The sequence below is a fragment of the Eurosta solidaginis genome, chromosome 4, assembly GCF_040869045.1.
Source record: "Eurosta solidaginis isolate ZX-2024a chromosome 4, ASM4086904v1, whole genome shotgun sequence".
Classification (NCBI taxonomy): domain Eukaryota; kingdom Metazoa; phylum Arthropoda; class Insecta; order Diptera; family Tephritidae; genus Eurosta; species Eurosta solidaginis.
The window spans coordinates 173906597-173929686 of record NC_090322.1 but is presented as its reverse complement, the minus strand read 5'-3'; the positions used below and the strand labels follow the sequence as shown (position 1 = coordinate 173929686).

General features: G+C 37.7%; 1 protein-coding gene across 19 annotated transcripts in view; it reads right to left on the bottom strand.

Annotated features, from left to right (window-relative positions):
• The window catches only part of rdgA (retinal degeneration A), a 1310388-nt gene that overhangs the window by 226177 nt on the left and 1061121 nt on the right, over positions 1-23090 (bottom strand). For 8 of the 19 annotated variants that reach the window (XM_067783802.1, XM_067783806.1, XM_067783805.1 and 5 more), the window contains one exon: positions 7016-7154. In XM_067783802.1, the coding sequence (XP_067639903.1) occupies positions 7016-7154 (139 nt within the window). Of the gene's footprint in view, positions 1-7015; positions 7155-22067; positions 23054-23090 lie in introns of all 19 variants that reach the window. The other 11 variants (XM_067783812.1, XM_067783813.1, XM_067783814.1 and 8 more) reach the window with 4 other exon arrangements.

The following is a 23090-nucleotide window of genomic DNA, read 5'->3' as shown; positions in this document are numbered from 1 at the left end:
TTGAATCCTCTTATAATTCCATTCCAATTGTAGAAGGTATACGTATGAAAAGGAGCACAATGTATGAAGATTGCGGTGCGTGTTATAACAGCGAGGACAGCAAAGAAGCTGAAGTTGCATCCAGGAGCTGTTCCCATTCCAATTGAACCGAGTGCTTCAAGTGGGGCACAATTAAGTAAAATTCCTTATATGTTTTCGATTTGAAAACGGAAAGCCCTTTTGAAACCAGTTTTCGAATGCAGAAAACACGAAACATGGGCGTAAGGCTCGAGGAAGTTAGGTACATAAACGTAGAAATCATAATCTGTATTTAACTAGCGAGACTTGCACATATTTCTTTATACAATTGTTTTTGTTATTAATATTAGAGAAAATTGCAAAGTTTACAAACGGTAACGGTTACTAGGACATGTTTCTGAATTTCACTTCTTCATCAGCTAGCTTCTCGGAAGCTAAGTATTGCACTTGAAATCTCCAACATTCATACTTTATACGACCGGCCGCCGTGGTGTGATGGTAGCGCGCTCCGCCATCCACACCGAAGATCCAAATTTTAGAAACAAGTTTTTTCAATTAGAAGCAACTTTTTCAAAGCGGGGTCGTCCCTCGGCACTATTTGGTAAGCACTCCGAGTGTATTTCTGCAATGAAAAGCTCTCAGTGAAAACTCATCTGCTTTGTAGATGCCGTTCGGAGTCGGCATAAAGCAAGTAGGTCCCGTCCCGCCAATTTGTAGGAAAAATCATAAGGAGAACGACGCAAATTGGAATAGAAGCTCGGCCTAAAATCTTTTCAGAGGTTATCGCGCCTTACATTTATTTTTTATTTATTCATACTTTATACCAGTGTAAAGGCAGATGCCATTAACAACTCAGCCATATGAATGCCTCGCTGCTCGCTTTGCACTTGCTCTCTAAGTATTGCCTTTTTGTTGCTATAACTTTACTCACCATTTAGGTACATACTAATTCTATATGCTTTTAATCCTAATTGTGTGGAAGTTTTATAGGCGCGCTTAAAGCTTAGTAACATTGGATTTTTATAGTATTACTTCCGCTGTTCACTATTATATCAATATTATTTTTTGTACTTCATTATTTGTTCTATTTAGTAAGTGTATTAGAGATATGTAGGGTTACGTTGTTTTTCAGCCCCAAATAATGAATTCGAAATTATTGTTTACAGAGATGTGTTCCGGTATAGAGAACTAAAACTATTTTCTGTTATTTTGCTTATTCCTTTCATACGGGCAGAGCCACTTGTAAAAGCTTGTTTTTAAATAATCTGGATTAAAAATGCTTTTTTTATAGTAAATTGCAATCGGAATACTTTCTGTATTATTTGGCCCTGTACCATAAATTCTGAATCATAAATGTTCCTCACAAATTTCACCGACGGGTATGTGGTTCTAATGCGTTAGGATGTGCACGCTAGAGCTGGATTTCGATTCGATTCGTAATCGATTTAATCGATCTTTTTTTTAGAAATGTAGAATCGATTATTTTTTTTAAATCGTTCAATTCTTTAGACATCGAAGTTTTCATCACTATCTACTTTACGGACGCTTGAGGAAATACATATTCTGTAATTTTTTTTTTATAAATTTAGCTTTGGGTTGGTGGCTTCGAAAGGAAGGAGAAAGATGAAGAAATTTCTTCGCACTTCTGGCAGGTAATATATTGAACATGTGTTTATCTATTTTGTGGTATGATATTGTGTTCAGTACGAAATGAAAACTAATGGATGGAAATGTCTACATCAACAGCTCCTATAGAATCCTTTTTTGAACGTAATAACAACAAAGAAAGTTTCAGTCTGTAGATGAGCGAAAAAAACAACTGGATTGTGCTTTCATTAGAATGATTGCCACAGATATGCAACCCTTTAGGATTGTCGAAGATAACGGATTCAGATCTTTTACACAATCTTCCATCCTCGGTACGTTTTGCCTTCCGAGTAATATTAAGAAACACACTTTTAACATATATATAAAATCAATACTTTTTATGATATAGACAGCAGCAAACACGAAAACAGAAGTGGTAATTTTTATGAAATTTCGTCAATTAAATTCCTTATTCCTTTTTATTTTCAATAAGCTAAGCAAATACTTCCATAAAGTTTTTATCTGAAACTACGCAAACGATGACACAAATTGCCGTATGTTGTCAATTGAAAGTTCCGTATACCTTATTGATTAAAAAGCTGCAAAACATGTACTGAGAACATGTTACCTTACGTATGTAATAAATACTACCTTTTTATATGACGCTGAACATAGATCGATTCTAATGCCATAAACGAATCGAGAACATTATAGATACTGTAATAATAAGTATTAAAAAAACAAGTGTATTGGTTAATGTTCCCAAGGTTGGTTTCCCTACATTTTGAAAAAAAAAAAAAAAAAAAATGTAAGGCGCGATAACCTCCGAGGAGATCTAAGGCCGAGCTTCTCTTCCAATTTGCGTCGTGCTCCTCTTGATTTTCCCTACAAATTGGCCGGAGGAGACCTACATGTTTTATGCCGACTCCGAACGGCATCTGCAAGACAGATGAGTTTTCACTGAGAGCTTTTAATGGCAGAAATACAACCGGAGCGCTTGCCAAGCACTGCCGAGGGGCGACCCCGCTTAGAAAAATTTTCTTCTAATTGAAAAACCTTATTTCTAAAATTTTGATGTTGCTTTGCCCGGGAGTTGAACCCAGGGCATACGGTGTGATAGGCGGCGCACGCTACCATCACACCACGGTGGCCGCCAAATAAATAAAATAAAAGATTAAAAAAAAAAACGCAAAAACTATGACATTTCGGTAAAGACTATACTAGTTATCTCACTCCATGCCATATGGCATTCCTTGATGCTTCCAATTTTGTCTGCAGGCAACGAAACTGTCCAGCTATATTTATCGGGAAAAATCGTGTAAATGGTTAAGTACGTAAGCAAGTACACTGTTAAAAAGAATAAGCAAAATTTAAATAAACTTTGTTTGGTTCGATTTAATCGATTAAATCGATTTTTTTTGTAGAATCGAATCGAAAAAATCGATTCTTAAAAAAATCGAATCGAATCCAGCTCTAGTGCACGCCTCTAAGTATTGGCATGCGTATAAACGCCACAACTTTTAATGTGTGTTAAACATGCAATAAATGAATTACATGAAACAATTTTGTAATTGATTTAAAGTGTTTTATCGACGCCGGTACAAGTTTCATAAGCGCGAAGGAATTTTCATTTTAAACAGTTTTCTACTAATTAAATTCCAAGCTGTGAGCGTAATTAGAAACTGCATGAAATTTGCTACAGTTACTGATTATATAATTAGTTGCACTATTTAATCATTTATTTTCAGGAAAAGTTAATAAAATTAAATATTTAAATGAAAATAGTTTTATGGTTTTTTTTTTGAATTTTCTGCACACGAGTTCCGTCATCCGGCCTCCCCATACGTGTTTAAGTATTTACGAAACGAAATTATAAGATATTTAGCAGACCCGACAGAAGTTGTTTTGCCCTAACTTTGGTCTAGGTGCATAACTTGTAAGAAGTTTTTATCTCCTCCTCTCACCCCTTTTGTTTATCCTTTTATTCACTCCTCTGTCGGCGTCCCTTTCTGCTTCTCAGTCCTATTCATATCTTCCTTTCTCTCTAGCTCACTCCTTCTCTCTCTTCATCTATCCTTATCGCTCAATTTTCGTCTATCTCTATCTCTTTCACATTTTCTTTCTCCTTTCCTCGTTTTTCTTCCCTTTAGGTCTTTTTATTCTTCCCAGTCCCAGTCAAAAATTAAAGGGTGCCCTTACCTTTCTGGGGTGATTCTCAAACGTACTCAATATGCTCACAAATTTTCATGAGAATTGGTCGTGCTGTTTCGAAGGAGTTCAACCACAAACACTTTGCCACGAGAATTTTATATATAAGATTACTAGAAGAGCCGGCAGACCTTGTTCTGCCCTAAATTTGTCCTATCTGCATACATTTTAATAAGCTTTTCCGTCTGACTCCGATTCCTAATCCTTTTATTCCCTCCCCACTCCGTTTTTTTCGCTTCATCTATCTCCATCTTCGTCTCATTCTATCTCTTTCTCAATCGCCTTCTCTCTTTTCTATTCTCTCAATTTCTTCTCATTCTTCTGCATCCCTTATTGCCTGTCCCAGAGGATGGTATGTATTTTATTCCAGTCGCAGTCCCAGTCACTCTGAGTCTCAGTCCCAGTCCTAGTCCTAATCCCAGTCCCAGTCCGTCTCTGGATAATATATTACTGTACTAAAGCACTCATCAACAGCTTTCATTTGATATCCATATTGTATAAACTCTGTCTAGCCATTCACTGGCCCACGTTTTGGCCTATATTTCGAGACCCTAGTTGTTGTTGTTGTTGTTGTTGTTGAAGCGATAATGTTGCTCCCCGAAGGCTTTGGGGAGTGTTATCGATGTGATAGTCCTTTGCCGGATACAGATCCGGTACGCTCCGGTACCACAGCACCATTAAGATGCTAGCCCGACCATCTCGGGAACGATTTATGTGGCCACATTAAACCTTCAGGCCATCCCCTCCCTCCCCACCCCCAAGTTCCATGAGGAGCTTGGGGTCGCCAGAGCCGCGTCTGTTAGTGAAACAGGATTCGCCGCGGATAGGTGAGGCTGACAATTGGGTTTGGAGAAGCTATATATTGCGCTGACACCCCTTGAATCTGGTATTTTAGTCGCCTCTTACGACAGGCATACCTACCGCGGGTATATTCTGACCCCCTTACCCTAGTCACCCAGGGGTATGGAAATTACCCTCTACTAAAGCACTCATCAACAGCTTTCATTTGTTAACCATATTCTATAAACACATTCTAGGGGTACTCGGGTCCACGTTTGAACAAAATCGACTGACGCATCTTTTCAAACACCGGCGACCAACTAACACACATTTTAGCCTTTCTTTTTATATATATAGATTTTTATTTTTCACACTTCACTATAATATTAAAACGAAATGCAGATATTCATTGCTTTTGAAATTCGGCTTAAAAATTGCACATGGAACAACTAAAGACTCTCCTGAATTAAAAAAAAAATGTCTTAGTATTTCTAAATCGCGGTCCCCCTTAGGGGTAACAGTCCGGGTTTCTCATAATTTCAGAATAACGTCAGCGTTCCGATTATATGTTTCGAATATCGGTTTAACAAAAATTTGGGACAATGGACACCAGAGATATCATCTATACAAATCATAAGGTAAAACTCCAATCTCCAATATCTTAGAACAAAACAACCTATACACTGGGCCGGTTTCTCTAACTCAAGTTTTAAAATGACATGTTCGTGTCACGGTATAACATTGAGGTATGTATTTCTAAAGTCTAAATCGTAGAAACAATATGTTTAATTGAAATATTAGGGTTCTTAATAAGGTTTAGTCTGGTCAAATCGAATGAGCCCGCACGTCAACAGGAACATTCTAAGAAAAACGATCATCCCCAGCGGTTTAGGTGGCTTAGAATATACCCGCGGTAGGTATGCCTATCGTCAGAGGCGACTAAAATACCAAACTGATTCAAGGGGTTGTGTAACGCAACCCTCTCAAGGGGTTGTCAGCGCAATATATAGCTTCCCAACCCAATTGTCAACCTCACCTACCCGTGGCGAATCCTGTTTCATTAACAGCCGAGGCTCTGGCGACCCCGAACTCATGATGGATCTAGCAAGTGCGATGGCGGGATGGTCTAGAAGGTTTCATGTGGTCATACCAAATCGTTCTCGAGATGGTCGGGCTAGTACCTTTATGGTACTTGTTACCGGAACGTACCGGATCTGTATCCGGAAAAGGACTATCAACATCGATAACACTCACCAAGGCCATGGGGGTGGGGGTCTTTATCGCTAAAAGAACAACAGGAAAAAGGAGCCGCTATATCCGCAACAGCTGTGGTGTTGCCCGTTAGGTCTTCGTTTTGGTTAAATTTTTTTCAAATTCGATTTACTTTAAGCGACTAGTGAAAACTTTCTTCTTGTAGCAGTGCTGGTTGGTGTCATATGAGGAATATACATTGCTTATATATGGCTTGATTCTAGATAGGTAAGAGTTTAACCTAATACAATATCCAAATGTAAGTTGTGCCAGAGTGAAGCGCATCTCCCTGATAAGCCTGCTTTCCTTTTATTTTCGGGTACTGGACTCTGAGAACTGCATTCGCCGGGCATGTATTCGGGTAACACTTGAGCAACTGAGTATAGATGATGCTGATGACATCTTCTTGCTTTTATTAATTCAAACGGCTAAAATCTTGTATGCCGGGACTTTTCATAATGCTTACGGTGATGATCGGAGGCGAGTCCTCGTCAATCAGTTGCCTTTTGGGATGCTCAGATTTCTGAGAATTTAACAGGAACTAATTGTTCAGAATTTTATCTCTCCTTTTAATGGGTAGTGTTCCCGCCTCATTGTTTAGACGATATTCTGGCGTCAAGAGAGAATACATCCCATGGCGTTTTGACAAGCCTGCAGTCTTCTCAAGTTGGTCTCTTTTAAGTTTGGCCTCCATATCGGAGACGCGTAGCACACAAGCAAGCAAGTGCGAAATGCTTTATAAGTAGCTAGCACCTAGTGCTGCTAGTGAGAGACTTTAGAATTTTTTTCGGCTCTGTATCTTAGAAACAACTGCGGCTGACTATTCGCAAATGTAAGTCGCGCCCATATTTTTGCGTGTTTGAAAGTCAACAGCGTGATGTCATCGACGTATATGTCTATGCTACGTCCACGTCGCTAATAAGGTCTCCGAGGACATGGAGGCTGATAGCGTTAAGTTTTGTGAGGTTAGATTTGTTGTAACTGTCCATCTTCGACTTTTGCTTTGCTTTACAAAGGAAAGGAGGTACAATGGAAGATAAATTCTTGTAAGTTTCCAAAAATAAGATACACTAAAGCTCGTACATAAGAACATCTGACAGTACTGGTAATATTTTTTATGAGTACTGATTCAAAGAGCAAAATAATAATTTATTAAATTTTCGATACTCACAATGCACTCTTCATTCAAGCAACATAAATCGCCCGATGCTGAGGTTGGCTTCCAAAAGTGTTCACCCTGCACCGCATTCTCCGTCCAATCGGGCACAATCCGTATCGGTCGTCTTGCATTACTCGCCGATGCTGACCGTCTGCAAAGAAAAATGGTATAGAAAAATATTAGACAATAGCAACAGAATGATATGAATAAATACTTTTAAAATGCATTAAAAATTAACTCGGCTTAATAATAATTATTATTCGATTCTTTGTTCGTCTCTATTTTGTTCATATTTTTAGGTTGCTTATACAAAAGTAAATTTATTCTTATCTGGAAAATTTCCAGCTGCTAATAAGTGTGGTGTGATGGTAGCGTGCTCCGCCTATGCAAATTGGAAGAGAAGCTCGGCCTAAATTCTCTTCGGAGGTTTTCGCGCCTTACACTTATTTATTTATAATGAGTGTATTTATATATATTCATAATGGCGTATGTGTGTGTGATTGCTCACATTCACTTAGATCCACGGTTGCCACACCATTTTTTTCATACGGGACCGAAATTCATCGAAAAAAAGGACCAAATCTCCAAAAAAGGACAACATTTTTATTTTATTGTAATGTGATTCGAGCTATTCGGCAAATCACACGACTGTTGTATTCGTTGTAAAATGTAAAACATAGCGAATAGGAGACTTTTCTTTAATTTAAACTACACAAACAATACTTTATACTTTAAGGTATTACATTTTCAAATTTCTAAGATAAGTCTATGTCTTTCACCAACCAAACGTTTTGAACATAGTTTTACTGATAAAGCTCTTAGTTCCAGCACTATGTTGTTGATTGCAATGAAATAAAATGTACAACGCAGTTAGGCTTTAGTAAGAAATGGTTAAAAAGTTTGCGTTTTGGTGTTGCCGAACTATGTGGCAAACTCAGCAAATCATGAATGAAAAAAAGCACTTCTTCGAAGCAGTTTTGTTAATGCTATTTTTATAGATGCTTACATTGTCTCCCAAACCTTTAAACTTCGTACCATAGCCTTGATTCAATAAGTGTAAGTTTTGGAAAACTTTTTTCTGACAAGTCCGTATAATATGTTTGCTCTAAGATCCAACACTTTTCTTTTTAATGCCTCGCCTGAATCATCTCCTAGGTGAAATGCCATTGTTCCGCTACATTTTATTGACTGAGCAATATTTGTCGTACGAATTCTATGGAATTAAAGTAAAAATTATATGTGGGTTGATGAAAGTGTGGCAAATGTTGTGGGTAGTGTTGTTAATTTTTATCTCAGAAAAAAGAAAGAAAAGTACCAAACTCGTGGCTATTGCCTAAGAAGGACCAAAGTTTAAAAAAAGGGACCAGCGGACCAAATGGGGTTGGAAAGGACCATTTTTGGTCCAAATGGACCAAAGTGGCAACCGTGCTTAGATCTTATTTATTCAAAAAGGTCTACTACCCTACAAGAATACTGACAATCATATGACTATCATCTGATTGTCAGCAATGTCAACCTAACGATCAGCGCCTCATACAAACTTTCTATCACAAACTTAAGGGGACTTGCGCAAATGTGATGTAAACAACTGTGTACGTGTGAGTTTTTGTCTCCTTCTTATACACCAACATGGCCTACTGATTAAGTATATAGCCGTACTGCTCACTCTCATTCCTTTTCCTGGATCAGTGATGACACTCTAACTATCAAAAAGTGTCATAAATGATAGTTTACTGTAGATATCAGGTTTGACTGTTATACTATCATAAATGACTATTCTTATATTCCGCCAAAAATTAAACAAATTGTTTTTTGCTTTTTATTTACTTTATTTCTTTACGTTTTTAATTTTGTACGTGATAAAAGTATACGTGTTTCTTATTTATTTAAAATAAATAGTTTTATAAGAATTCGAGTTCAGAATGTTCAATTTAAAAATAAAATAAATGTAAGGCGCGATAGCCTCCGAAGAGATCTAAGGCCGAGCTTCTCTTCCAATTTGCGTCGTGCTCCTCTTGATTTTTCCCTACAAATTGGCCGGACGGGACCTACATGTTTTATGCCGACTCCGAACGGCATCTGCAAGGCAGATGAGTTTTCACTGAGAGCTTTTCATGGCAGAAATACAATCGGAGCGCTTGCCAGACACTGCCGAGGGGCGACCCCGCTTAGAAAAATTTTCTTCTAATTGAAAAATATTATTTCTAAAATTTTGATCTTGCTTTGCCCGGGAGTTGAACCCAGGGCATACGGTGTGATAGGCGGAGCACGCTACCATCACACCACGGTGGCCGCCGTTCAATTTAATTGTTCAATTTAAATTCAGAAAATAACAAAACAACAGAAGAGCGCTTTCCTCACGCGGAAACACATTTAAAAATGAATCACCACTAACCACTATTATTTTTCGAGTATCAATTTTTTGAGTGCGCCCCATACGTTCCGACAGCTTTTGGTATTTTGTAATATTATTTTCGATTTTTTTTCTTTTAGCATGGAGCTTTGAAATGCTCTCTTTTTCATTTTTTAAACTTATTTTTTATATGGTTTTCGTCGGTTGAAAATGGCGGAATTTAAAAAATAACAAAACAACCGTGATAATCATTTGATTGTCATATGACAGTCAGTAGTGACAACATGATTAAATCGGATAAACTGTTCTCGCATACATAAAATTCCGTTGAGAATTATGTATCTGTCTCACATGCATAATGGTATCTGCTGTATGTTCTTTTGTTCTGTACCAGGTGCCCGAAGCTTCCCAGTTTGAGTCCTTTTTCATGATTATAGGCTGTCGTTGGGAACATGCGGACATGCGTGAGCGATCAAAGTAACATACATAAATTTGAGTATCAATGTTTACGTCATCGCAGGATCAGCATTGTCAATTACAAGTGTGAGTGTATTAGTAAAACTATCAGCGTTTCTTGTAGGGTAAGCAGCATAATAAATTCCACCAAATAACCAATAATTTGTAATGAATAAATTATGCCATAAAAATGGGTTATTTTCAGGAAATTTTAGAAACAATAACAATAATAATGAGGTCATCAATATGAACAAAGAATAAATACCAAATAATGTATTCATAATTTCTTGCTCCTTTTTTACTAACTTTTTTTTTTGCAAAAGGTCAGCGCAGAATTTTTCATCTACACAGGATGCTATAAAATTGGATTTTAATACTTTGCCACGTATTTTTTTGAACAAAGGCGTACACAAAATTTAGTTTATATTTTTTTGTGTTTCCAGCAACTTTTTCGAGAAATTAGTGCTCACGGCGCTCATGTTAGTCGATAAGAGGCTATGATTACAATTATCGGTTTATTTTCGATAGCAAATTTGTATCGCCATGTAATCGACTTGTTATTGGTTTCTTACTGAGTTGCCGCGGATAACAGGTGTGTTATCAATTTTATTTTGAAGTTTTATCGTAATTTGTTTTATTACATACCGATGAGTCGTCGATAATACTCCGATAAGAAATTGGTGATGCTCCCTTAAGATAACTTTGCAATTCTAAACTGATAGATTTTTGTTAACAAATCGTTATAACAAGTCGATAACTTTTCGATAAAAAATCGGTAACTTTTCAACAACAAAACGATAACTTTTCGACACTTTAACACTGATAACAAATCGATATTTTTTACTAAAAAATATCCATTTACATTAGTTTAAGCGGGGATTACTCTAATTGCTTTAAATGTATGAAAACATTTATTTGAAGCAATTTTTAATTTATAATTTATTTAATAATTTGGGCAAAATTTAAACAACGCGACGTCAAGACGGCCAAGGCGACAGCTGTTTCGATTATACCTTGTAAATTTCTTCAAAGCCTTTTCGCCGGGGAGTGGGATTTGGACCCGCTCTCCTACCATGGTTGAAGTGTTACAAACGCATTCAGCCAAATCCCACTCCCCGTAGAAAAGGCTTTGAAGAGCCTTGTCCGTCCTGATGTCACGTTGTTTAAATTTTTCCTAAATTATTAAATACCCATTTACTTTTCATTAAATATTTGATAAAATATCGGTACATTTTTAACAACAAATCGATAAATGAAAATTTTTTTTGTCATCGCAGGCTCGAAAATTATTATTTTTTTTTTGGGTATGCGTAGTGGAACTTTTTTTCCTGAGCCCAAATCCTAGCGAAAAATCAATGGGGCGATATCGATGAACTTTCGTCCATACAAATCGACCCACCCTAATGATCACCAAAGCGAAAATCAAAAGCAACATAATGGAAATCACAAAGCGAAAGCACAGCAATAATATTGCTATGGTGATGATGATGGTGCGCTGAAATGGATAGCGAAATATGAGACACTTTCATAGAAGATACGCAAATAAGACAGTTGAATGGACAAAACGACAGCCATTGGATATATGGAAAAGCTGCCACTAAGTTGGGTAGTTGGATCGTTAATAAAAGCTGGTAAATGGTGTGCAGTTGGCAGAGAAAACCTTCATATTTGTACTTCAATATATATGATCCTGTATATATGTATGTATGTGTGTATGGTAAGTTATAGTATCCCTGCACAAAAAATTTTGACAGTGATTGTATGCGTAGTGAGGAAAGGAACTGTTTATTATAGGTTTGTTATTGACGAGTTATCGATTTGTAATCGAAAGTTATAGATTTGTTATTAAAAGTTACCGAATTGTCGCAAACCTATTTACTATCAACAGTCATAGCTAATTTATCGAAAAGTTATCGATTTTTTATCAAAAAGTTGTCGATTTGTCATAAACTTTGTATTCAAAAGTTCTCGATTTATTAACAAAAAGTTCTCAATTATTTACAGATTTGTTATCGGAGTGTTACCACATGGTTATCGAAAAGTTATCTATTTGTGCTACCTGCGTTTTTATCAGAAGTTGCTGCGATTAAGGATGCGGTGGATGAAATGCCATCCAGTGTTACTACTGTTAGGGAATTTAACATCTATTCTGATAGCAAAGCGGATATCAAGGACTTGAGTTCAACTAAAGTGCGAATGAGGGTGGTCTGGGAGTGCCTGACGTCGCTTGCGATTGCATCGAACTATTTTATGATTAAGATTATTTGAGCCCCGTGCCATAGTGATATCCCGGGCAACTGTCATGCGGTTTTCTTAGCCTGCATCGGTTTAATTGAACCGCATGAAGGTGGCTGTGGGGATTTCGAACTTCCGCTGTCACTCTGTGGTCTGCTCTCACATAAATAGTCCTCAAGTCAGCTCAGCAAGCGTTGGGCGGACACCACCTCTTGCAGCGTAGCAACTTCTGGCCAGAAGTGGATGGCCGGAGGTCCGCCGGAATGATTGGACTTACTAACGCTCATCAATCAATGATCACTGGGGTTTTGCTAGGACACTGTCAAATGGGAATCCATGCGGTATGTCTAAACATACTGGAAACCCCATCCTAATGCAGCTGTATGGAAGTTGATGAGGTAGAATCATCGAGTCACTTTATGCTTGATTGCAGAGCTTTTCCCAGAATCAGGTCAAAGTTTGAGATCGGTTTAACTAAAAGACTAAATCTACTTTAAATAGCCCTAGCTACTTCATTCACCTTTATTTTATGTGGTATCATAACGAACCTTCATGCTGTTCAAGTGAGCTTCCCTTTCCAGGGCAGCTAGCACCTAACCTAAGCCCCTGTAACATGTAGATAAGAAACCATTAAGAAGACGATAACTCAGCCTGGTAAATTTACCTCTTTTGTAGTTTAACTGCAACTCCTGCGTGAGCTTTAGTTAATTTAGAAACATTAGTTTTCTGGACATACGCCTGTATGTTTATACATCGAACCTCACGTATATTTAGTACTCAGGCCTGCTTTCTTATTTCCTGCAATAGAGCTCGACCCATATCTAAAACGAGTATGAAGTCTGCTGAGCTGATTTTGAAGAAGTTAATAAGTAGTTGCTTGACTGCTGGGTCAATGTCAAGGTGTGTCATACCGTACCGTATTGTACATTACTCATCTGGCATTTGCTTAGCTGCAGCTTTGCAGATGTTTAAGAAATTTGATTGAATGTCATGACTCTTTTTGCTGTTATTAGCTATTGTCATCAGAATCAGCACATTTCACTTATGTCGTCCGGCTTTAAGTTGACGTTTATTGCTGCGTTTTTTGTAGTTGTTGCACAAGCTGAGCTAGGCAATAACGCATTTGGACAATAATATAAACTTTTTATTTTTGGATACCCCGCTGCAATTTCGTATTTCTGCCCTTTGATAGCAATAAAATGGCTTTTAGATGGCTAACACTGTTTTCTGGTTGATGTAGTTTGCCCAACATAATCCCCACAAGTTGCAAGTTGTTAATAAGCACCGTAGGAGTGACAATCTACTAATACTAGGCAATTGAAAAGTAAAGTCCTCTCTCGGCGAACGAAAATCATACTCTACAAGTCACTTATCGTACCCGTCCTGCTATATGGGGCAGAAGCATGGACCATGACAACAGCAGATGAAGCGGCTTTGGGAGTGTCCGAGAGAAAAGTTCTTCGAAAGATTTATGGACCTGTACGCGTTGGCGATGGCTAGTACCGAAGAAGATTTAATGATGAGCTGTACGAGCTATACCCAGACATCAACATAGTCCAGCGAATTAAAACGCAGCGGCTGCGCTGGCTAGGCCATGTTATGCGAATGAAAGATGATGTTCCGGCCAAGAAAGTGTTTCTATCGGAACCCGCCTATGGAAGCAGAGGTAGAGGGCGGCCCCCACTCCGTTGGAAGGACCAGGTGGAAAACGATTTAAACTCCCTTGGTGTGACCAATTGGCGCCGGTTGGCGGAGCGACTGGCGCGCCTTGTTGGACGGCCATAACCGTTTAAAGGGTTAAGCGCCAATTAAGTAAATAAGTAAGGAGTGAAAATCTATAGCAGAATATGAATCAGGGTCAAACCAACTGCAGAGTGAACCTGCAACATCTTTTAGGTTGAAATAATGGCAGTAAAACATTCAACATGTGTAGTAGGCTTTCCACTCATTTGCCAACTATTACATTTTCTTAGGTTGGTCATGTAATGTTTACCATCAGCCTGCTTAGGAGCAATAATATATAAATTGCCCTTTGTCACCCAGTATGTTAGTCGGGAGTTTAGCCTTATGTCAAGGTAGTTAAGAACAGTTTCAAAAGTAGTTTCAAGCGTTGCGTGGTTTTTCTGTCAGCTGGAAGCCGCGAGGGTCTATCACCTATTTTGAACTTAGCTTGGATTCAGGTTGTAAATTTCGACTTCGAAATGTCGGGCTTGAAAATTTCCCATTTATCCCTTTATGACTTTGATGGCCTGTCAAAACTCCTATAATGCGCTGTAAGTTTCAAGGGATTTGAAATCATTGTTCAAAGGCTGTCACCATGCCTGTTCGTCGCACACTCTTTACAGCTTTTATTACGTCTAAGGTTGAAAAGTGGATAGCTCACCTGGATTTAGTGTTGCATCTTCGATTGAGCCCAATGTACATTTTCTAGTCTACTTCTTCTGGCCTAATATTTATCCGAGACGTTCCGGAAATAATACCATTAAGATACTAACCTGCTATCTGGAGAACTATTTGATACGAGCTGGACCGGTGCGCATCTTGTGCAACCAATCTAAAAGTATCTTATCAAATATCAACAGAAATCAGCTGTTCTATCAATCAATTAAAACTTCAGCTTGCGCTGCGATTTGGCGTATGGCAGCAACTACCGGTAATGCAGTGCAAATTTTCACAATAGTACCATAGTACAAATAGATTTCTTGTGTGCTCACAATCGTTTATTTTTACCAAATTATTTTAATAAAATATAGCTAAACAAAAGCACTACTACCAAAATTGCCAAAAGCTCGCTAATAGCCCGAATCTCCATCTTTACAACCGAAACCTTATTTATAGATTTGGATTTCATTTAAGGGCGAAAAAGGGACCCTTACATAAAAACAGCATTTAGAAATAATATATATGATGACGACATTGAACCTCCTGGGTCAGCCAAACCCTCCGTGAAGTACTTGTAGTCACCAAAGCCTCGCCTGTTAAATAGACAGAATTCACCACGGGTAGGTGAGGTTGGCAATAGGAGAAGCTATAAATTTCGTTAGCGATTCCTTGAAATGGTTGCGTTACACAACTCGTGCTGTTTGAGTTATAGTCCCCGTGCTTTTAAGAACCTTTTAAAGAGTTTACTGGTTGGACCTCCGCAATTTCTTTTGTAATTTTTGTGATATCCTCTGCTGTAGTATATGAGAAGGTTCTCCTTTCTGATCTATTCTTCTTCTCCTTTTCTTATGTTGGCTTGAAACATTCCAACGCGTATCAGGAGAAAAATAATACCCGCCAAGATGCTCGCCATCAGCATCACGGACGAAATTATTAATCTTGAGGATAACAAACTCCAAGAGCCATGCCATGTTTCCCCGACGCCGTTTGTTATTCGGATCCATTCATCAAGACAATAATGAGCGGCTCGTAGGGCTTGATTTTTGTTCGTCGAGAGAGGACTTTACTTTTCAATTGCCTTCTGAGTCCAGAGTAGTAATTGCCAAGAGTTCTTCTTCTTCTTGTAGCAACAGATATGGATACTTCCTGAGGGTTTAAGGGAGTATTATTGATGTTGGTAATCCTTTGGCGGATATAGATCCGAAGCCTACACAGTCTTCAATTTAAATGTGATAACAGTGATGATGGTTGGCTAAATAATAATATTGTCAAACTGACCCTTAGACCGTCTAACTCAACCATCAAAAAAAAATTGTTGATACCCTGGTTGGCTAGATTCTGTCAAACTTTCTGGGTATCACTTGACTCCTCAACTTGTCTAACTTATTTGTAAGGAAGTTTGGCACATCACAGTAAATAATATATGCTACACAACAACAACAACGTGACACAAAATGACAAACACCGCCAGCGTAAAGGCCGCGACACAATGGAATTGTTCATAGAGATGCGTTTAACACAAGCTTATGCATTCCAATAACATCGCCAAAATCAAGCCACCATAATGATGCGTTTATAATAATGAAGGAACTTCAGACTTGGCAATTGCAGTTTGTTTCGCCTTGCCCATTCACATACAAAATTTCGCGAGCACTGTTATAAACATTCTCCCTATACAAGAAAAATACTTGCTAACATATTTTGTGTCGTATTCGATTGCTATATTGCAGTTTTTAATAGCGAAAAATGTTAGAAAAGTTACCAACGAGTGGGAAAAATAATTTCACTTGCAAAGTGTGACATCACTCTTAGTCAAAGCAAATGTCAAATTCTTCTTCTTATGCTTGGCTTGCAGAAGTAGCAAGTTGGGTACTTTTTCATGTCATGGCGCCAGTGCTGCTCAATCATTCTTCATAAAAATACGTGCAATCTACTCATAATAATTGAGTTAAACGCATCTATATGAAAAACTAATTATGTGACGGGGGCTTAAGACAACAAAAGATGAACCCCCATACACAAACATGAGGAAGAGAACAATGAGAGACCGTATTAGAGCATGTCATGCACGTTAGATCCAGCCGCTTGTATGTAGACCTGAGTCAACTTACAAGGCAGCGCTCATGCGAGAGGTTCTTTCAGTTTGATATGGACTTCTGCAAAACCCACTAGAGTGTGAAACTGCACTACTGTAAAGCGAATTATTTGTGCACATTATAAGAGTTTATTAATTTAACAATTGAGTGAAACGGAGCCATAAAAATATGCAAGGAATTATTCATCATTTACTTTTTAACTAGTATACGGTGAACTGATATTCAGAAGCGGTTGTTACGATATATTTAAATCGCACAATTTGGTATATAATTTTTTGCCTATTTTTCACAGTTTTTGTTCGTAACTCATTTTTGAACAGGAATGTGTGGTTGTAGCTCGCACTCAACACGCTGTCAAATATTTTTCATAGAGATTACCATATATTAGACAAGTCGTCCATTCAAGTTGAGTGCAATTGATGGCTTGAAAGCTACTTATATTTTACTTTTATATATTTTCCATTTTGAGTGTGTGAGGTATTGTTTTTTTTTTCATGTGTGTTCGTTTTGCATTGCATCCCTTTGCGTGACGCTGCCTTCTTGTATTTCGTTCAAAAACAAAAAAAAAAACTACTCACTCATATCCAATTCATTCATTCAGGCCGGTTTGATTGTAGTTATTTAATTGCAAATTGCAATGGATAAATTGGATTGTATATTAGTTTGTTGAAAAGCGTAAACTCATATGAAAACAAGTAAGGAAGGCTAAGTTCGGGTGTAACCGAACATTACATACTCAGCTGAGAGCTGTGGAGACAAAATAATGGAAAATCACCATGTAGTAAAATGAACCTAGGGTAACCCTGGAATGTGTTTCTATGACATTGGTATCACATGGAAGATATTAAAGAGTATTTTAAATGGGAGTGGGCCATGGTTCTATAGGTGGACGTCTTTTCGAGAAATCGCCATAAAGGTGGACCAGGGGTGACTCTAGAATGGGTTTGTACGATATGGGTATAAAATTGAAGGTATTAATGAGGGTTTTAAAAAGGAGTGGCCCTTAGTTGTATATGTGAAGGCGTTTTCGAGATATCGACCAAAATGTGGACCAGGGTGACCCAGAACATCATCTGTCGCTAATTTATTTATATATGTATTACCACGAACAGTATTGCTGCCATGATTCCAAGGGCTTTTGATTTCGCCCTGCAGAACTTTTTCATTTTCTTCTACTTAATATAGTAGGTGTCACACCCATGTTACAAAGTTTTTTCTAAAGTTATATTTTGCGTCAAAAAACCAATCCAATCACCATGTTTCACCGCTTTTTTCGTATTTGGTATAGAATTATGGAATTTTTTTCTTTTTTCGATATCGAAAAAGCGGGTGAGGTTATAGTCCGATTTCGCTCATTTTAAATAGAGATCTGAGATGACAGGAAATTACGTACCAAATTTCATTCAGATACCTAAAAATTTACTCAAGTTATCGTGTTTACGGGTGGACGGTCGGACGGACGGACGGACGTGGCTAAATTAATTTCTTTTTTCGCTCAGATCATTTTGATATATAGATCTATATCTATCTCGATTAGTTTATGCCGTTACGGGGTACCGTTATGCGAACAAAATTAATATACTCTGTGAGCTCTGCCCAGCAGAGTATAATAAATCTAATTTTCAGACAAAGACTCGATGTGAGAAGCAGGGTAGAGATTGAACTTCTATAGAGCCATTTATTCAATAATAATTTGGTTATGATATGACATACATAGATTAGTTTTATGATGAGGAAATATCACCGAACAAGTTGGAATCAATAAAAAAACCAGCAGCAATACTAATAGGCAAGCTAGCCTTTTGGGTACCCAAACTCGTTTTCATTATATCAGTTATTACGCATGCTACGAAAAACTTTTTAAAATACTCCTAAAACACGCATTGCCACCGCCATTGAACAAGCAGATGGATTGTCATCGAGTTAACATGGCTTTAGGCCTGTCCAGCCTTTGCTGCTATAGAATAAGCACAGCAAGAAACACAGGCGATTTGATTTCATGCAACTTTGGATGTAAGAAACGCATTTAACAGCGGGAATGGACCACCTTAGAACAAAGCTTTCAAATCCCTTGCTACCTACAGCGTGCTAGAGATCGCATTCTCATATATCAAACCACAGATGAGAAAGTGACATGGGGGCAGCGCAGGGATCAATTCCTAGTCATGTTCTATGTAATGTCAAAATACGATACAATTTTCAATCTTGAAATGCACGTTGATTCATTCTTTGACGGATATACAGACGACATTGTCGCAGTCCGAAAAACGAAAGAAGCATGCCGGTCCAGATACGTACGAAATTGAGTAGCTAGACTCGCGCAGACTTTTGGTGGCTGCAGAAAATACTAAGTTGCAAGCAGGAAGCAATCTCGAAATTAACCAGAAACAGTGTCGGATCGGTTTGGGAAGGGTTCTGAAGTAATACCAAAAGTATCCCACAAAGAATTCTAGAAATGATCACGAAATTATTCTGAGAGCTCCGAAATAATACGGAAACAATTTCAAAATGATTCTGAAATAGTCTAAATTTTATTCCGAAAACAATTCATAAACGGTCTTGAAATGCTCCCAAAATAGTCTCATCCCAATTTGCTGCTAGTTCTACTAAAATTTTCTTTTTATAGGAAATCATTGGTGCGTGTATGACACATGCGCAAGGTTGGCGCAAGGGCGCTGAAATGGTACACGAGGCGATACACGCGTACACCGATGGCTCCAAAATAATAGGAGCAGGGTCTGCCGTATACTACGCTGATCCGGAAATGAAAAAATCCTGCAAGCTGCCAGTCACTGTAGTGTTTTCCAGGTGGAAGTTGAAGCACACACTGGAGGAAAATAGCTTAAACTCCAATCGCGTCAATCTTTACATTGACACCCACGCAGCAATTAATGCAATTATCTCTCATAGCACAACATCTAAAAGTGTATCAGAGTGTAAGCATTCCCTGGAAAGTATCGGAATATGGAGATATATACATCTATATCGTGTCCTTGGGCATACGGGAATATATGGAAATGAAAAAGCGGAAAAAACAGGGCGCATCCCTCTAAGCTTGCACCGTCGACGTCCCAATAAGATTGGGCGAAATCAAAAACGCAGCAAACGATCGGCCAAGCAGGAAAGACGAGGAACAGCGCGTGTCTGCAAATTGTCGAAGATCATGTGCAGGTTTTACAAAGTGACTCTAGTCATTGAAAAGGGTGGAATGTAGCCTCATGATGGGAACTTTGACTGGACACTGACTTTTCGCGTCACATACTTTTAAATTAAGCCTTGTCAGTGATACGTAGGAAGTCAGGGTTGGTGGAGGAAACGATGGAGCATGTTTTGTACTCCTGCCCTACTCTCGCCAGGCTAAGGCTCCAGCTCTTAGGAGTGGCACAACTCTCAGGTCCAGACGCAGTAAGTAGCATAAGTCTTAGAAAGCTTCTAGTATTTGCCAAGAGGCCGAAGTTATTTTATAACATAGGTCCTGGTTTATGATAAGCTTTTTCAGTTTGGTTATTGAGCTAACTTCTGGTATTACTATGGACTCACTCAGTCTTTGTGAGTTCCTCTCGGATGGGACGTTTCAAATAACCTAACCTTGAATGTTTTAATAAATGTCAACTTTTTACTGTTATTTACGACTTTAATTAGATTAGATTAATAAAGGTCAAATTTTTACTCCTATTATTGACTTTTATTAAAATATCAACTGTCATCAATTATTTTTGATTTTGATAAATGTCAACTTTAAACTATCATTTCTGACTTTTATGACAAAAGTTAAAAAATAGCTATACAATTTTGACTTATTATAAAACCAACAGCTACGATCGATGCTTACATAAAAATAATATCTGTTTACCTTGTAAAAATGTGAAGCTCTCACTCAAATTAACACCTGCAATTATTCTTACGCATACACCTTTACGCTATAAGCATTTCCCCTTTGTGCACATTACCCTTTTATATACACACCTGCTCAAAATAATAGTTACACAGCAGTCCTTCAATTTCAAAAGAGGAAAAATCCGTTTTATTAATCAATATTATGAAAATAAAACACCCTTTTATTCTTGTCCTATTTATTAATGAAAATAAGCAAACTTCACATTAAAGTAACGAAAAACATATTAGTTATTATTAAAACACATTATTTGGCCGAAACTAACCTGCTCATAAAAATAGGTACAATTTTGATGAGATAGTAAGTATGAAAAAAATATATGAAACAAAACTTTTCTTTTACACATTTGACATTGCTTAGTTAATAGCCAGTATATCCACCTCCATTCTCAACTACTTTACACATTCTTTTGAGCATGCTATTGATGAAAATCTGGCAGATTTCTACGGGTATATCAAACCAAGTTTTTTGAACATATTCGCATGATTGGCCTTTGTTGGAGAAAGTTTGACCCCCCAATTTCTTTCTTAAATCTCCCCACAGGTTTTCAGTCGGATTTAAGTCCGGAGATTGACTAGGCCACTTCAAAACATTAACATCATGGTCCTCAAAGGATTTCTTGACCAGTTTAGAGGTATGTTTTGGGTCGTTGTCTTGCTCATACACCCAACGTATTGGCATGTTTTCCTCAGCACGACATTTTCTAGTTTGTCCTTGTACTCCACAGCTGACATTTTATTGGTTGTTTTGCATATAGGACCTACCCCATACCAAGAAAAACACCCCTATACCATAACATTTCCACCTCCATGCTTCACAGTTTTTTTTTTTGTGAAACGGAAGTGGAACTCCTTTCCTTTTGGGCGACTTCCATTTCTTTCCGCATCATTTCAAAACAAATATATTTTTGTTTCGTCGCTCCAGAGTATATTTCTCCACTTTTTCGATCCCTCAGGTTCTGACCAATCCAAATGCTCGTTTGCAAATGTTAACCTTGTTTTTAAATTTTTCGCTCGCATTAGTGGAACTTCTCTGGCTATTCTTCCGGGTAGATGAGCCTTGTGTAAGCGCCTGCTAACCGTTTGTGCACTAACTACGTTGCCTATTTCTGCTGCTACCACCTTTGATGTCGTAAAAGGAATCCTTTGAGGACCAATTGAAAACCTGTGGGGAGATTTAAGAAAGAAATTGGGGGGTTAAACTTTCTCCAACAAAGGCCAATTGGTTTGATATACCCGTAGAAACCTGCCAGACTTTAATCAATAGCATGCTCAAAATAATGTGTAAAGTAGTTCAGAATGGAGGTGGATATACTGGTTATTAACTAAGCAATGTCAAATGTGTAAAATAAAAGTTTTGTTTCATATATTTTTTTCATACTTACTATCTCATCAAAATTGTACCTATTTTTATGAGCAGGTTAGTTTCGGCCAAATAATGTTTTTAATAACTAATATGTTTTTCGTTACTTTAATGTGAAGTTTGCTTATTTTCATTAATAAATAGGACAAGTATTAAAGTGTGTTTTATTTTCATAATATTGATTCATAAAACGGATTTTTCTTGTTTTGAAATTGAAGGACTGCTGTGTAACTATTATTTTGAGCAGGTGTGTATTTTCTTCCGCTCCACATCTTTCTCACTTACCGCTTCCGCCACGTGTCCAGTGAATCCAATTTCCTTTGTCGAAATGCTGCCTTACGCTGCATACCAATAGATGAGCGACGGAAACGTCCAAGTAATGGCGCACCGCTAGTTGTCGAGTCAACTGTTTGACTCGATTCTGTGCCGCTACCATCATTTACCTCCCTCGAATTCGTGTCATCAGCGCTATCATCGTCATCCGATTCGGTTTCCTCACACACATCAAGTAGCAATTGCTCTACGGACATTGTATCACTCTGGCTACTTTCGCTGTCGCCTTCGCTATTCAGATATGATATGAACATAGCTGAATGTGCTTTTGTTGGTGCGCTTAATGGAATTTCAAAAAAGTACACAGAGCAATATTTGCAATGTAAACAGCTAGTTGGGGGAAATGTTGACTGACTAAAGGTCAAGTTGAATGGTTTGTGCAATTTGAGTAGTTAGTGGATGCTTTTTGTTAGTTTTTTATTGTTGTTATTTCCCTTGTTTTTTTTTTTTGTAGCTTTTATTGCTATCTTTGTGTTTTTTTTTTTTTTTGAATTGATGGAGCGTGACCAGCACTTGTCGTGGGTTGGCTCAACCAATAATATGTTATGGGTTTAAGTGCTTTGATTTTTCGTTGCTTTATTATTTTGGTTTTTCAACTTTTTGTTGTGATTTTATTTTTATTTTTATATTTTGTTTTTGTTTTGTTCTTGTTGTTACACTTCAGCTGTTGCTTAGCGATGCGAAAATATCACTTTGAAAATATTTCACCGATTTGTTGTTGGTGACATTATTTGTCACTTGTTGATTTCATTTTGTATATTTGTAAATTTTATTGATGTGCTTTTGTTTTTGTTTTTGTGTTTGCTATTTTGTTTGGCAAGTCATTTAAAATTCATTAATTTCATGGCAGTCAGTCTCACGTTGGTGCTAATTTGTTGTTAGTTTTAGTGTATTTGTATATATTGGCCTAGAGCTCAAACATACCTTGAATATATTAACTAAAAGGCCGAAATACAAGAAAGGTATTTACTGTTA